The sequence below is a fragment of the Hermetia illucens genome, chromosome 3, assembly GCF_905115235.1.
Source record: "Hermetia illucens chromosome 3, iHerIll2.2.curated.20191125, whole genome shotgun sequence".
NCBI classification, from domain to species: Eukaryota; Metazoa; Arthropoda; class Insecta; order Diptera; family Stratiomyidae; genus Hermetia; species Hermetia illucens.
In genome coordinates, this window is record NC_051851.1 from 131,685,904 (window position 1) to 131,701,392 (window position 15,489).

At 41.4% G+C, this 15,489-nt stretch overlaps 1 protein-coding gene across 1 annotated transcript; it reads right to left on the reverse strand.

The window, feature by feature from the left end:
* Positions 1 to 8,769: 8,769 nt before the first annotated feature.
* On the reverse strand, positions 8,770 to 10,025 carry LOC119652148 (odorant receptor 2a-like). The gene is made up of 3 exons (XM_038056093.1): positions 9,292 to 10,025; positions 8,875 to 9,232; positions 8,770 to 8,820 (listed from the first exon to the last, which is right to left on the reverse strand). The coding sequence occupies exons 1-3, from the start codon at positions 10,023 to 10,025 to the stop codon at positions 8,770 to 8,772; spliced, it is 1,143 nt and encodes a 380-aa protein (XP_037912021.1).
* Positions 10,026 to 15,489: the final 5,464 nt, after the last annotated feature.

Here is a 15,489-nt window from a genome sequence, read left to right on the forward strand (position 1 = left end):
TGTATTTCAAAAATGAACTATGATGTCGAGCTGGAAAAATTACTATGCATGCTCAAGATATTAATAAATATATGATGAAAAATTCCTATTTGTAACTTTAACCAGTTCTTCACAAAAAAATTTCTAAAAAAAGAAAAAAAAACGGCCTTCAAACGGGATGATCCCCTTAAGATATTTTCCCTTCAAGTGGCGCTCATTGAAACAAGAAAAGTATTTAGATAGCCAAGTGGGAAATAAGAACATTCATCCATGACAATAAACAGTCTTGCCTGTGAAAGCGATGGAAATGATATGACCATATTTGCAGTTCAAATTCTGCTTCTTGTGGGAACTTCAAAGACCTCAAACATGGGTGCAATCAGAGGAAACCTGAGCATCATTTGCAGTTGTTAGCCCAATGCCGGTCAAGGCCGGTTTACGTTTAGCCCCTTTCTGTTCTGACGATATCAACCTTTCGCAAATCATAGAGAACTCATACAGGACGACCAGATCCTGGACCATATGATGCAATAAAAGGATAGTTAATAGAGCTCGACGTAACAGAATAGTTGAGGAGAGTGGAAAGAAGAAGTTGGAAAAGATAGTCGTTACATACATATATATCGTTAAGCATTAGTTTATTTAAACAAAAAGTAAAAAGATTATATTCTAATGCGGGATCTAATTTATTTAATAGAAACTTGTAAGCAAATGCTTACTTCCTTCCACGAAGAACACCTGGGGACTCATTTTCCAAGGCAGGTGGAAACATCAGCCGTAAATCGAACACCAGTGCACCCTACACTGCACCTTTCGCCTGTCTCTGCTATTTGAATTATTTAGAATTGTTTAGAACTTGATCTTGGGGATTATCTTCACTCCCTTACACTCGAGTGGTTTTGCGCATAGTTTGCAGTTTGTAGTTTTGTAGCAGAATTGAAAACACAATAGAATTTAGTCGTTCATTCATGGGGGCTTAAATGCTCAGACCATTCGTTTCGTCGATGCACACCAAAGGTTTCTGGCTGAACTTGTGGCTTTTGTCGTAATCGAACACCTTCCATAAATGCGGTCGATGTCGTCGTAATGGCGAGAGAATAAAAGTAACATGAACTTGGCCCAAGGTTACACGAGCAAGTCTCCATTGTACGTTCCAGGAAAATTGCACGCTTAGTGCTGAAAATTGGATTTTCGAACGAGTTTCTGTTAAATATGTTTACACAAAAGAAAGTGAATGAGCTCCAATACTTATCCTTTGCAATTACATCCGGGAATTTCAATTGAATAATGGAGTAATCTCAATAGTGTCTGAGAAGTTTCTGAAGTGGGAATCAATATTGTGTATTTGAAATCAGAAAATGATTTTTATTATATTTTACAAAATATTGCATTTCCATTCAAGCTGCTTCCATTGCCTAAGTCATATATATTCAAAATTCAAGGGAATGGCCAGAATAACGACTGAGCATTATAATTTGGTTTCGACTGGGAATGAAAGCATTTTCTCCAATTGGGATTTCAAAAAACATTGCTGAAGGGTAGTATACCAGTATGTACTCCTATTTAGTTTGAGAAGTAACTTGCTTCTTCTGTTAAGTGCACGGACTACTTTTTTTCTTTTTTAACGTAATTAAAGGGATGGCAGACTCAGGGCAACTCATTGACACAAAATGTAATAACTTTGTTAATAATGGTTGGATTTCCTTTAAACTTTCCAAAGTTATGTCCTATGTTATTCCTTATGCAAGTGTAGTTACAGTACGAACCTAAGGTGTGTTTCCGAATAAATTTCTAAAATATGCTAATATACTATTTTAACTTTTTTTTTCAGAATTGCAGTGTCCTAAGTCCGCATCAACTTCATGCTTAAAAAAATATTTTCTGCTTTGGCCAAGCTTTGGTCAATAGTATGGACGGATTTGCGCCCAGTATAATTTGCAGTCATGTTATGTTCTGCGAATTATATAAAGGCGCATTTAACATCCGCGAGCCGCTTCAGTCACGTTGCTCCCAGGGCAGGGCAGCGTCTGACAGTTTGCCACTGCCCTAGTAAGAAACCGTAAAGCCGTCATTGCCTAATATTTTAACTTTATTTGTTCAGATATCGAAACGGGATTTACTTTGAGGCCTAGATTTCGTTTAGATACACCACTGTGACTTTTTTAGATTTTTCGGTTAGATAGGTTCTGAGAACGAGATCTTTTATACTTTTTGAGAGTCATATTTTGAGCCCTCACTCCGTTACATGTCACCTGATATCAAATATGGCACCAGTTTCCAAAAGTACAAATTGAGCCCTGTCATTTGATACACACACACACATGGCGAAATTCTGTGAAAAAAATATTGCCCCCTCCATTCACATGTGCTCCCCATATCCCCCCCCTTAAACTCAACGTAAAATGGCACCACTGGCTGTATGTACCAATTTTGTGAAAACCCGTGCAGCCGCTTCCGAATAAATTGGGTGTGACAGACCGACAGACAAACAGACAGACATCAACTCGACTCTAATAAGATTTTGTTTCACACAAAACCTTAAAAAGTGCTAAAAACTGTGATCTCACGCATACAGTGAATTACATTGCTGCACGTTGAACTTAATATACCTAAAAGAGGGGTGCATTTTTTTTACCGAAAATTGCTATGTGGGGTACCAAATGAAAGGTCACGATTAGTAGTAGGCGGAGACGGGTATTAATTTTAACATTGGTGTACCTCGTCTGAGGGATCAACTACTTCAAGGATCCGTTTTCAAAATCCACACATAGTTAGCGATAATAGCATATTATCATATTTTGAAAATTGATTGGAAACCCCCAAGTTCATCCATACAATTTCGGAGTAATGTAGGTTTAAATATCAAGCTTCATTCTAGAAATCTTATTATTATTAACAAAGTCACAGTAAGTAAAAGTTGAGTCTTTTGCGTTGATTTACTACCTAACAGAACAACAATATAACATCGAATTAAATATCACTTCTCCAGGCCAGGTATCCCCTTGTCGTAGACCGTTGTTGATGTCGAATGGTCTTCACAGTGATCCTGCTGCTTTTATTTGGCCTCGCACATTGGTCAGGGTTAGCCTAGTCAGTCATACTAGTTTCGTCGGGATACCGAATTCACTCATGGTGTACACGCCTTCACCCATGTTATGCTATCATAGGCCGCTTTATGAATAGATGGTGCAACTGTTGTCCATACTCCAACAGTTCTCTGATCTGTTGTTGATTTGCCTGGAGTGAAGCCTCTTTAGTATGGGCCAATGATGTTCTGGGCGTATGGGGCTATCCGGCCTAGCAAGATAGCGGAGAATATCTTATAGATGGTACTCAGCAACGTGATACCTCTATAATTGCTACACTGTGTGATATCTCCCTTTTTATGTATGAGACAGATAATACCTCGTTGCCAATCGTCAGGCATTGATTCGCTGTCCCATACTTTGAGCACAAGTTGATGAACCACTTGATGTAACTGGTCGCCTCCATATTTAACCAATTCGGCTCTAATTCCATCGATGAATTGCACGGACTATTTCTTCTATACTTGGTGGTGGCAGTATTTGTTCGTCGTCTTCAGTTGGCGGGACCTCCAACTCGCCGATGTTCTGGTTGTTCAGTGGCTCATCAAAGTACTCGCTCCAATGTGCCCATTCTGTCGGAAATCAGATTTCCCTCTTTGTCTCGGCAGAATGAGCATCGAGGTGTATATGGCATCATCCAGCTGACTTGTTGGTAAAACTTCCGCACCTGGTGCGGTTGCTCCCCGAGAGAGGGGATTCTAGGTGGTATTGTTATTCGAGCTCGGAGCACCATGCAAACCAGATCCGAGTCTATATTGGCCCCCCTATATGTTTTGACATTCATCAAGGTTGAGAGGTGGCGGCGTTCGATCAGAGAGGCCCTTGTATGTTTGTGGACCGCTTTCCGCGCAAACCAGGTACTTCCAACAACCATTTCGTGTGACCCTGCTAATTGAATAATCCGCAGTCCGTTATCATTCGTATTTTCGTGTAAGCTATGGGAGCCAACGTATCGCCTGAATACGGGCTTCTTCCCTACTTGGCTGTTAAAATCCCCAAGTATGATTTTGATATCATATCTGCGATGCTAGAAATTTATCACAGGTTTAGGGAAAACTTCCAGAGCAGAATCCAACTTGCTTCCTGTTCATCATGCTTTCGAGATATTCTTTGAAGGCAGGGAACACAAAAATACCTCTTCAATTATCACACTAAAAACGGGGGCTCTTCTTTGAAACCTTAAGAATCATCCCCTTCCTCCACTCCCTGGGAAAAGTCTGTGGAAGTAGCCGATTTGCAGAAAGTGTATATGCATCAACTTTACTCTGTTTAAGAGCATACACGGCCGCATTGATTTCTGCTTTGCTTGGAGAAATTGTCGGTATCCCCATGTAACGTGACTCGCCATCATGCCATCATCACGACATATGATAAGGTTAAGAACTGTTATTGTTATTGGAGAGAATACTTTACCCTCCACCTGCTCTGCTGTTCTTCATCTTTCATAAGGAGTCGACCGTTATCATTATCCATAGAACCACCGAATGATTTACGACCACATGCAATTTCTTTCGTGATGCGGTATACACTTCGGAAATCATCGCATTCTGCGGCATCTTCCGCTGATTAACGTAATAACAAAGTTCCTTTTGTCACGAGGGCACTACGTTGAACGTCCCGGGATTTCGCACGGTATCGGAGTTCGAGCGTATCACGCCTGCCATCACTCGCAACAAGCAATAGAGCGCTTCAATTCCTTGCGTTCATTAAGCAGTTAGGCAGATCGTCGGATGTTGCCGAAAACCTGACTATCACCCGATAAACGAACATTGATGACGGTATTCATGGGTGGGTTACTCAGAATATCTGCCGTCTGACCAGCAACATAGCTCTCCCACTATCGATCGACAGCCGGATCATACAAGCCGCCGACGTTGAACTTATTGAATCGCAATTTTCCAATCCTATGAAAAGGGGGGGGGGGCAAGCGAAGTTAAGCGACCATTAGATGACAATCTTTTTCGAGACCGATGTCAGCGCGTCTCTTGTTATACACTTGCAAAGGACAACTCCTAAATGTACTAGTGATCGCTAGTTGAAGTATAAGTGACCTTATTGCAAGTTCTGTGGTCCACCAATGATGAGGCGATGCAAGTTGTAGAAATCCACAATCCTCCCACCGTTGTCGCTAGGGTCGCCAAAAGCGCGTATCCCCATTACGTGGCATTCCAGTCACCCATCACGATCACAATGTTACCTATGGCCTCTCCTGAACTGCGTGTAATTGCTCCGTTAGTTCATAACACTGTAAAATGGTGATGCTTCCTAACCTGCTAGCAGCCATCAGGAATAACCCGACACTGGATTCACTTCTGCTACCAATTAACTGTCCTGAATACAAAAGCACATTGCCCGTCATGCCAAGAAGGAGAGAAGTCCGTCTTATTTGTCCAACTTATTTGATGGAATTTTCGCTCAATCGAAAGCGAGCATTTTGGGGACCCCGATACCGTTATCAAGGAACGTGTTCCCATAATAATAATATTCGTTCACGCAACAACCCAATTGGATTAAGTTCTTGAAGTGGGTTTTTCATTCAGAGTATAGTACCCTATAGGAGGCAATGTGATCAGTATTGCGTTCGCCGAAGGTTATTACCCTGATTTGACTAAGGTACTCATTCACAGCTGAGTCGACTGGTATCCCACGTCAAGTCACGATACAAATCCCACTGCCACTTGTGGGAACCTCTATGGTAGAAAAAGAAGAGAAGGCAGACCATGTCTGAGATGGAGCGATGGCTTAGGTCAGCACGCCAGACGGCTTTTAGTGATATTGAATTGGTGAGCCTCGGCCCAAAACCGGGATGTCTGGAGTTCCTTATTAAGACAGGCCTAGACTGGATATCGGTTTGTTTTCCTGCGACCCCTCAATTGACGAATTGATATGTTACAATGGCGTCATGCATGTTTCAGATTGCATGAAATTCACATAAAATGTAAAAGTTTCACCTTCAATAACTTTGTTAATAATATTGTAGTCGGATTTCCATCAAACTTCTAAAAGTTATGCCCTATGTTATCCAGTATACCAAATTTTGTACTTCTGGCGTGCACTTAAGGTTTCCGATAACTACTACTATTAAGTTTATTTGCTCAGATGTCGGGACGGGATGTATTCTGAGGCCTAGATTTCGTTAGATACACCACTGTGATTTTTTTACAGATTTTTCGGTAGGATGCGTTCTGAAAACGAGAACTGTTACAGTTTTTGGAGATCATATTTTGGGCCCTCATTCCCTCATAGTTAACCCGACAGCAAATATGAAACCAGTTTCGAAAAGTACTAATTGAGCTTTTTCATTTGATGCCACATAGCTATATTCTACGAAAAAAAACATTTGCACCTCTTTTCGCATGTATGGGGAGCCCCCTTCAACTCAACACAAAATGGCGCCACATGCTACATGTAAAGGAATTCACAGACCACACGTTCTCACCAAATTTCATTACAATCGGTTTAGCCGTTTCCGAATAAGTCGAGTATGACCGGCAGATTAAGACAGCAGTGAATAGAGCACCAAAAATGTTTGCCGAGGTATTCACCGAACTTTAAAGAAGGAGCATTTCCCACAGAGTGGAAAAAGAGGAGGTCTACGACGGATACAATTAACCTAGTGGCTAACACAGCTAAGGTCGCACTTGAGGTCAACAAATGCTGTGCAGTGATCACACTCGATGTGAAGAACGTCTTCAATTCAGCGAAATGGAGTAATGGAGTAAAATACTTGAGTCCCTAGTCAGCTTAGACAGGCCGGAGTACCTGGTGCGCATGGGTGACGACTTCCTAATCGATAGGCTTCTGTGCTGTCAATCAGATGAAGGAAAGAAATTATATTAAGCGACATGTGAAGTTTAACAAGTGTCCCTCCTAGGTTCAGTTTCGTGGATTGTTTTGTATAACAGAGTACCAACGGAAGACCTCCCTGGTGGTGTGGTCTCCATTGGTTTCGCGGATGACATTAATGTGACGGTTACTGCACGCCTTCTCGAAGAAGTCGAACTTGATGATAATGAACGTAAGACAGAAGTAGTATTTGTTACCAAACGCAGAAATTGCACGACTACGAACATCAAACTTAGAACAAAAACCATTCATTCCAAGCCTGCGCTTAAGCATTTAGGCGTAATGATTGACCACAGGCTAAACTTCAAATCACATGTGGAGTATGCAGCAACCAAGGCATCTAACATTGGAGACTGATTGCGAGAATGCTACCAAATATGTGGTCGAAGGCCGAGCCGAATCGACTCCTTAATTCGAGGGTGGTCAGTTCGATCCTACTGTATGCAGCCCCAGTGTGGGCAGATGCACTGAAAAATAGAACAAAGAGAAGAACGATTGTGACTGCGTATCGAGTATGTGCACTTCGAACATGTTGCTCTTACAGAATAATATCCGATGAAGCAACCTGTGTGATAATAGGAATGATCCTGATTGAGATTGTGACCAGAGAAGGAAAACAACTTTATGAAGTGTATACCACCGAAGAATCTCCTATCGTCGGCGGCAGTTCGCACGAACTATTGCGGAATGGCTAGAGAAGTGGCGCGAGTCAGGGAAAGTCCGCTGGACCCCTAGAATCATATGGAATATACGGAAATGGATCGAGTGACCCCACAACGAGGTAGGTTTCGACCTAACCCATTGAGCGGACAAGGAGGTTTTCGAGTAGCTCTTTATCGATTTGGGCATGATGATCCGCCATATTGTGCAAAGTGCCCGAATATTGCAGATGATGCAGGCCACGTTTTATTTCATTGCCGGAGATTCGTAGCCCAGAGGGCTGCATGGGAAGCTACAACGAAGGAATACTTTACAACCGAAAATATGATGAAACATATGTTGAAATCAATCGGAATATGGACCGAAGTCGAAAAGGTGATCGCAGTTACCCGTAAGAAGCTTACGCAAGAAGAAGTCAGCCGGAAAAATGAAGGAGGGAAAAACACGAATATTAATACGAGTGCAGATTATATTCTGATCCATCCCCGCAACGTAATATCATATGGGAGTCCCGCGGGGAGAGTGGAGGGAGAACGAGGTGGTTTTAGTCGATAAGAGCCCCAGACAGGAGCAGGATCCAGCGGTACCTTTTGAAGCTTTCCACCTTCCATCGGCAAAAGGAAGGCAGACATATAGACATCGACTCCACTCTAATAAGGCTTTGTTTCACACAAAAACTTAAAAAACGACCCGATGAATCACAATTATCCTGGCCCGTAGAAATAAGTTTCGAATAAGTCGTCATTACGGCGATCGACATAAACCTGACATATGACATTTTACCTATTTAACACTGTAATTTCTGGACTACTTCAAATATCGGAAAGATGTTTTGCCCAAATATTTTACACTATATCTGGATGTAATTGATGTGACCCCCTTAAAGAACTGACTTGATTAGAGATTACGATCTCTCCGTTCCAAATGGAGATAGCACTCGCTTATTGGATTAAATAGAATAATAAAATATACTACACAAAAATGGACATTATGGGCGCAGTACGCAGTTCACGGGGATGTGAACAGTAAACACAAATTCATATTTCCTGTGAAATTTTAATAACTTTTCCATGTGTTTCTAGAATTTAACTGTGCAGGAACAACACAATCCCTCGGCTTATATTGTGAAATGAGCGGGGGCTAAGCTTGAGCCTTTGAACATGTTTTTAAAGACTTTATTTTTTAAGCCTTAAATCGTCTATCGCATCCGATTGACGATAGCAAACAATGAGTACGTGCTTTTAAAAACCTGGAAAGATGCACTTATTAGCCAGAATATTAACTACAGTCCACAATATCCTACCGCAAGTAGAGTCGATATTGAGACTCTTACAATACCTCCAGCATATATTTCTAGAGGTTTCTCCGTTTTCTGCATAATGAAAATAAGCGCTTTCTTGAATTTCCGATCCTGGTCCATCCAATTGCAAGAGAACAAAGCTGTCGTAAATTGGTTATTCTCATGAGCAATTTCGTTTCCGCAATAGCATGGCAAACATATTTCGATCAAAACGCAAATGAAGTATGATCCTGTGTAAATTATCTCTCCTTTACTCTCGGCGAAAAATACGTAGACTGCGGTGATGCAAACACTTATTTCAGTAATGAGGAACTGAATTAAAAGGACTGCTCCAAACATGCTCTCAAAAACGTCGCGGTATCTGCGGAAATAATAAGAGAATAGAAACTTACGATAATGGCAGTAAGTAATGGAACTCACTCTAAAATGGTCCTGTGATCCCAAATGCATCTCAACAACTCCTGATAGTTCTCTTCACTACTTTTTTTCGGGTCATATCCTAGTTTAGAGACCCTGATATTCAGTGCCCGGAAATGTCCTTTCAGAACCCACAGATATAGTCCGGGGTACGTGTCGTTCATTATGTTCTGGTAGATTGTAACCCATATCCCTAGCACTTGGTAGGTAGAGATGATGATGTAGGTTCTGTCATTGTTTTGCCAATCAAATGGAAACCAGGCAGCATATACCAGCCTTCTCGTCTTCGAGAAGACAGCTGGTAGCATGCACGTCAAAGCAGCCATAGAGAATGGTGTGAAGTAAGCAATTAAGATGCGGTATGCTACCTTGACGATCCGTCTTAAATACACTTCTTCGTCATGGTCACCAACGGCTTGAAAGCGTTCATCCAAGCGTCCTAGCAATTCATTCATGCGACGGAATTGTTTGCGATTTATGTATATATTGACCGATTTCATGCTGGCCATCATCTCCGCAAAGCAGACCGACAAGTTTCCAAATAGATGTCTGATATTTGCAGAAAGGAAAAGGTCTATAAGCATTGAAAGTGGGTAGAAGAGGGTTACACTTGTGTTGAGGAAAATAGAATAGATATAGTAGAATATGCCTGCATCATCCGCCGGATATAGTCCCAAATATTTGAAGCTTATAAGAGCAATGCGGAAAACTTGCTTCGTCCCAAATTTTTCAGCCATTGTTACATTCAGCTAAATTCGTAGTGTAGCGATATTCGGGTGGTGGTCCTTTACAATTTATTTGACTTTGGAACCGACCTGTAAAAACGAAGATTTAGATAGAGTCAACAATAAAACAATAATGCCAATAAATGAAAAATTAAAAACTGTTTATTAAAATAAAGTCAATTATTAAGAAAGGATGTGAATCTAAAACTTGGTGGTTTTATACTGGTAATTTAATATTTGTAGCGGCCTAGTAACTAAGCGAATTTTGGACTTTTCGCCGGGAAAATTGAGTCTTTTTAAGTTTTGTATAAACACAAAACCTTATTAGAATCAAGTCGATGTCTGTCTGTCTTTTTTTTTGACAATGGAAGGTGGAAAGCTTCGAAAGCTACCGCAGGTTCGTGCTACACGGGGACGTGGGACCCTTACCCACTAAAACCACCTCCTTCTCCTTCCACTCTCCCTGCGGGATTCCCATTTGGTATTGCATCGCGGGCCTAAATCAGAATTTATTCTGCGCTCGTGATAACATTCGCGCTACTCTTGCGTTCATTCTTTGGGATGATTTCTTCCTGCCTAAGCTTCTTTCCGATCGCTACAATCACCTTTTCGATTCAGGCCCATATCCCCTTTTCTTTCACCATAAGTTCCATTATATTTTCGGGTTTAAATTTCCTATCGCCAGCAACAATACGCACTAGGTACTTCGGCATGCCTAAGTTGATTAGGGACTTAAGTATCTTGCTCCATCTAGGAGAATTGAAGCCGTTCTTCACATCAAGTGCACTGCAGAACATTTTTGTCCTCCTCAAATGCGGTCTCACCTATGTTAGCTACTAGGACCTCCCCTTTTGAAAGCCGAACTGATTTTCGGAAAGAGCGCCATCCTTTTCGGCAATTGGAAGGAATATGTTATAGATTACTCGTTCGAATAGTTTGCCAGTATTATTTAGAAGGCATATCGGCCTGTAGGACTAAGCTTCACCCAAAGGTTTGTTTAGCTTGGAGGTAGCTAGTATTAATTTATGCTTCTTCCACGGTGTAGGAAATGCTCCTTCTTTAAGGCATGTGGTGAGCGTCTCGGTAAACATATTTGGAACTATGTTAACTTCTGCCTTGGGAACTTTATTGGGGATGTAGCCAGGTACTTTATTTTCAACAATTTTTTCCGCAGCTTCGAGGAGCTCCTTTTCACTTACCATCGGCGGTGTCTATCTCGACCGTGGGAATGTTAGCGGTACCCACATTCTGTGAGAAAATAATAAGAGCGTGTTCCCTTTATAACTGTGAAGGAGGGCAGGGTAAAATTTTTTTTTGTAAAATGTGCCCAGATAGGGTATCAAATGAAAGGGCTCAATTAGTACTTTTCGAAACTGGGTCCATATTTGATGCCGGTAAAACATAGGAGTGTGAGTGCTTAAAATTTGGCCATCAAAAAGTGTAACAGGTTCCGTTCTCAAAACCTATCCAACCGAGAAATCTAAAAAAAAATACGGTAGTGCATCTACGAAATCTGGGTCTCAAAATACATCCGGTTCCGATATCTGCACAATGTTAATGACAGTATATTGCCACGTTTTAGAAATTTACTCGGCAACCCCCTTATGTCCATTTGAGAAGTACAAAATTTGACAAGCGTGTAAGGGATAACATAATGCACAATTTGGTTTGAAGAACAAACTAACTAACTAATCATTAACAAAGTTATAGGGGATGAAACTGCCATTTTTTGTGAATTTAATGCATTCTGCAACGTATATGACGTCATTATCCCATATCAATTCTTCAATACCACAATAAAGTAAGTTCATATGAATGAGGTCGGAAAGAATTATTTTACTTTAGATTTGTATTTGTCTGTATGTAGGTATATACTACATGCATGCCAACGAAGTTTGCGGGTAGTGTCTAATTCAGATATATATATTTGTACATTAAGCTGTATTTAATATGCGTACTATATATGTAAGTATGTATGCTTTTGTGCACGAAGTAAATCGGAAATATGGGAACGATCAATTTGTTTGTTTGTTTAGGGTGAGCATGATATCTATGGCTGCAATATGTACGTATGTCTTGTAGATTGGAAAAATATGAAGGAAAATATGTTGGATTTGTAGCTACATAAGATAAACACAAAACCTTTATACCTGAAGCGCGAGCTTCCGGTATTCCGACTTGTTTTGTTTTTTCAGCGTGGAAAACTTCAAAAGACTAAGCGCAGAGTACACGATCTCTGAGAGCGTGACATTTTTACCCACTAAAACCACCTCTCCTCAAGATACGACTGATATTTTCCCCATACAGCAACTTTCTTTCCATATTTAGGTTTCGTTTTTATTAGGAGAAGACCCTGTGGTCCACCCTAGCACTTTGGTTGGTTTCGCTGAGGAACACCTTTATGTTCGCAAGTCGTTTGGCTTTACTCTTTTCAGTCATCTCATTACCTAAGTGGGGTGATGTACAACACTTTTTAGGGTTTTGTGTAAAACAAAACCTTATTAAAATAGGTTTACTGTCTGTCTGTCTGTCTCTCCGACCGTCTGACTGTCTGTCTGTCCGTCATGCGCATTTTTCTCGGAGACTGCAACAGTGATTGATACTAAGTTTGGCGGAAAGGTGGGAACTGTGAACGCTCACACTTACAGTAACTTACATACTGTTACGTCCAATTTAAGGGGAGGTCCTCATACATGCAAAAGGGGGTGTAAATTTTTTTTCACCAAATATAGTCATGTGGGGTATCAAATGAAAGGTCTCGGTTAGTACTTTCCGAAGCTGGTCTTAGTTTTGGCATTTGTTGTAAAATCAGGGAGTGCAGGGGGTCGAAATTTATCATTTATTTAACGGGGCCATTCTCAGAAACTGCCAACCCGAAAAATCTGGCTAGGTTCCGAAATACCTTCCATACCGATATCCCTTCAAATGAAGTTAATAATAGTATATTACTATAATTTTCAGTAATTGGCTGCAGAACCCGCCTTAAGTTCATCCTAGCACCACGAGGCAGCAATGTAGGTTATAATATAGAGCTTGATTCTGCCAAGTTTTTTGGAAATCACACTGTTACTAACAAAGTTATAGTTAGGTTAAAGTTGTTACTTCTTTGGAAATTCAAGATTTTGAATGTCAATATTACTCGAAAGTGGATATTCTCACATAATATATGTGTATATTACTTGTTACGTACTTGTGGGACAAATTCACACTCAAGTGTCTTTATAAACGAAATACACAAAACCTTTTATACCTTAAGAGCTTGTCTTCGTTGTTCATGGAAAATCCCCAAAAATTTAATTTTTGAATATAAAAAAACTGTATCATCTAAGGGAAGGAAAATACTCAATTTCTGCATCATTATTTTTTTCTACATTTAATTTTTTTTTTGTATTAATCTTCACATTTTCCGAAAGTTCGTTTTCGGCGTTTTTCGAAAAACGGTCTTGAATGAAGTGCTCTAACACACTTCAAGGCCCTGATCCAACATGGATTCTTGCGCCAACGATTATTATATTGAAAAAATTATTCGAAAAACGATTCCTCATCTAAATCGCAATGAGCAAAAGTGAGGTAATTGCGACGTTGCATTTCGACACATTTCAGATGATATGGAAGCAAGTTGATTTGTTACGATATGGAGGGTACTTCGGAGCGTAAGCACCTTATAGTGGCAGCTTCCGACTTTGTTTAAGGTTTTGTTTGCAAAACAAAACCTTATTGAAATCGGTTCAATGTCTGACTGTCTGTCTGTCTTTTTTTTTTTGAGAAGGTGGAAATCTTCAAAAGACGCTGGTGTGGACACACCAGCGTGTGGGATTTTTAACCACTAAAACCACCCCCGACTCCCTCCCTACCTCGCGGAACCACCATAAGGTATTACATCACATAGCGAAGTCAGCTCACTCTAGCTTAATCTCATTTCATCTATACGCGACGCACGTGACCGCGTTTTTCTCCTTTCCTCTGCCTTTCGCAATTTATCTTGAATAGATGCGATCATGGAGTTGACCGCATCCAAATTCTTTTGATATGCTAGCATTTTCGGCACCAGATTTTCTGGTACCAGCACCTCTCCTAGAGTCTCCTCTAGATTCCCCCATTCTTCCACAAATCTCGGACAGTGGAAGAATACATGCTCTGGGTCCTTCGGGACTCCATAACAATTTGCACAGTCGGGTGAGGTCTCCAATTTAAACCTGTGAAGGTATTGGAGATATCCTCCATGTCCCGTGAGAAACTGGGTGAGATTATAATTAATTTCACCGTGTAGTATCTCCAACCACTCCTTGATGGCAGGAATGAGTCTTGAGTCCACCGACCCTTTCCCGAGCGTTCTCACCGCTCTTGCCATCTATTTATGGATCTTTCACTCTCAGCGTTCTTCGTCTGCAATAAGGGAGAGATTGATTAAGAACATGATGGAGGTCTCCACCCTGGCTATAAGCAACTTAGAGGTAGGCCGTGACCCTCTCACGTTCGCATCATCCTCGCCAGGGCCATACTACCAGTGGATGATTTATCACAAACATACTGTACGTGTTGCTTATAGCTGAGCTTGTTGTTTATCACCACCCCAAGTATTTGATGGTCGGCTGGGAAGTGATGATAGGATTCCCGATTCCAACACAGGCGTAATTTCTCTTCCGGCGATTCGTGATGAGGACCGCTTCCGTTTTTTCCTCCGCAAGCGTCAGACCAGAGCTCTCTAACCAGCATTTGATTGCCTTGCTTGAGTATAACTCGGCATCTTCGAGATGCTTTGCGACAACAACCAAAGCTATGTTGTCAGCGTAACACACCACTGTGGCTTCCTCCGGAAGGGGAAGATTAAGTATATCGTTCTACATGATGTTCCACAGTAGTGAGCCCTATATGGAGCCCTGCGGGACACCCGCGGAAACTACGTACTCCTGGGGTCCATCATCGGTGTCATACCAGAGCCTCCTTTCAGTTAAGTGACTATCGACGATAGCAGCGAAATAAGCGGGAATACCAACCTTCGCTAGGGATTTGCGTATTAGATTCCAATTGGCCGAATTGAATGCATTTTTCAAGTCCAGGGTTGCTACCAAGCAATATTTGTTGGTACTACCCTTCCCTTGGATTGCATCTTCGGCCAAACCAGTAACCAATTTGATGGCATCAATGGTTGATCTGGCTTTTCGGAACCCATACTGCCGATCTGAAAGGTCGCCGGGAGTAAACTATTATAGATTACCCGCTCTAACATTTTCCCCATCGTGTCCAAAAGACATATGGGTCGGCACGACGATGGTTCACCTGGAGGTTTACCAGGCTTAGGCAGAAGTACCTTCGGACATGCACGCTTCGAACAACTCAGCGAACATGTCCGGCCTCAATTGCAAGACAAGCTTAAGGGCCTTATTCGGTACTTCGTCTAGGCCCGGCGCTTTATTGGCTCCTATTCTACCGCAGATCTCCAGCAGCTCGTCTCTGGTGACTGGCGGGATTGCCG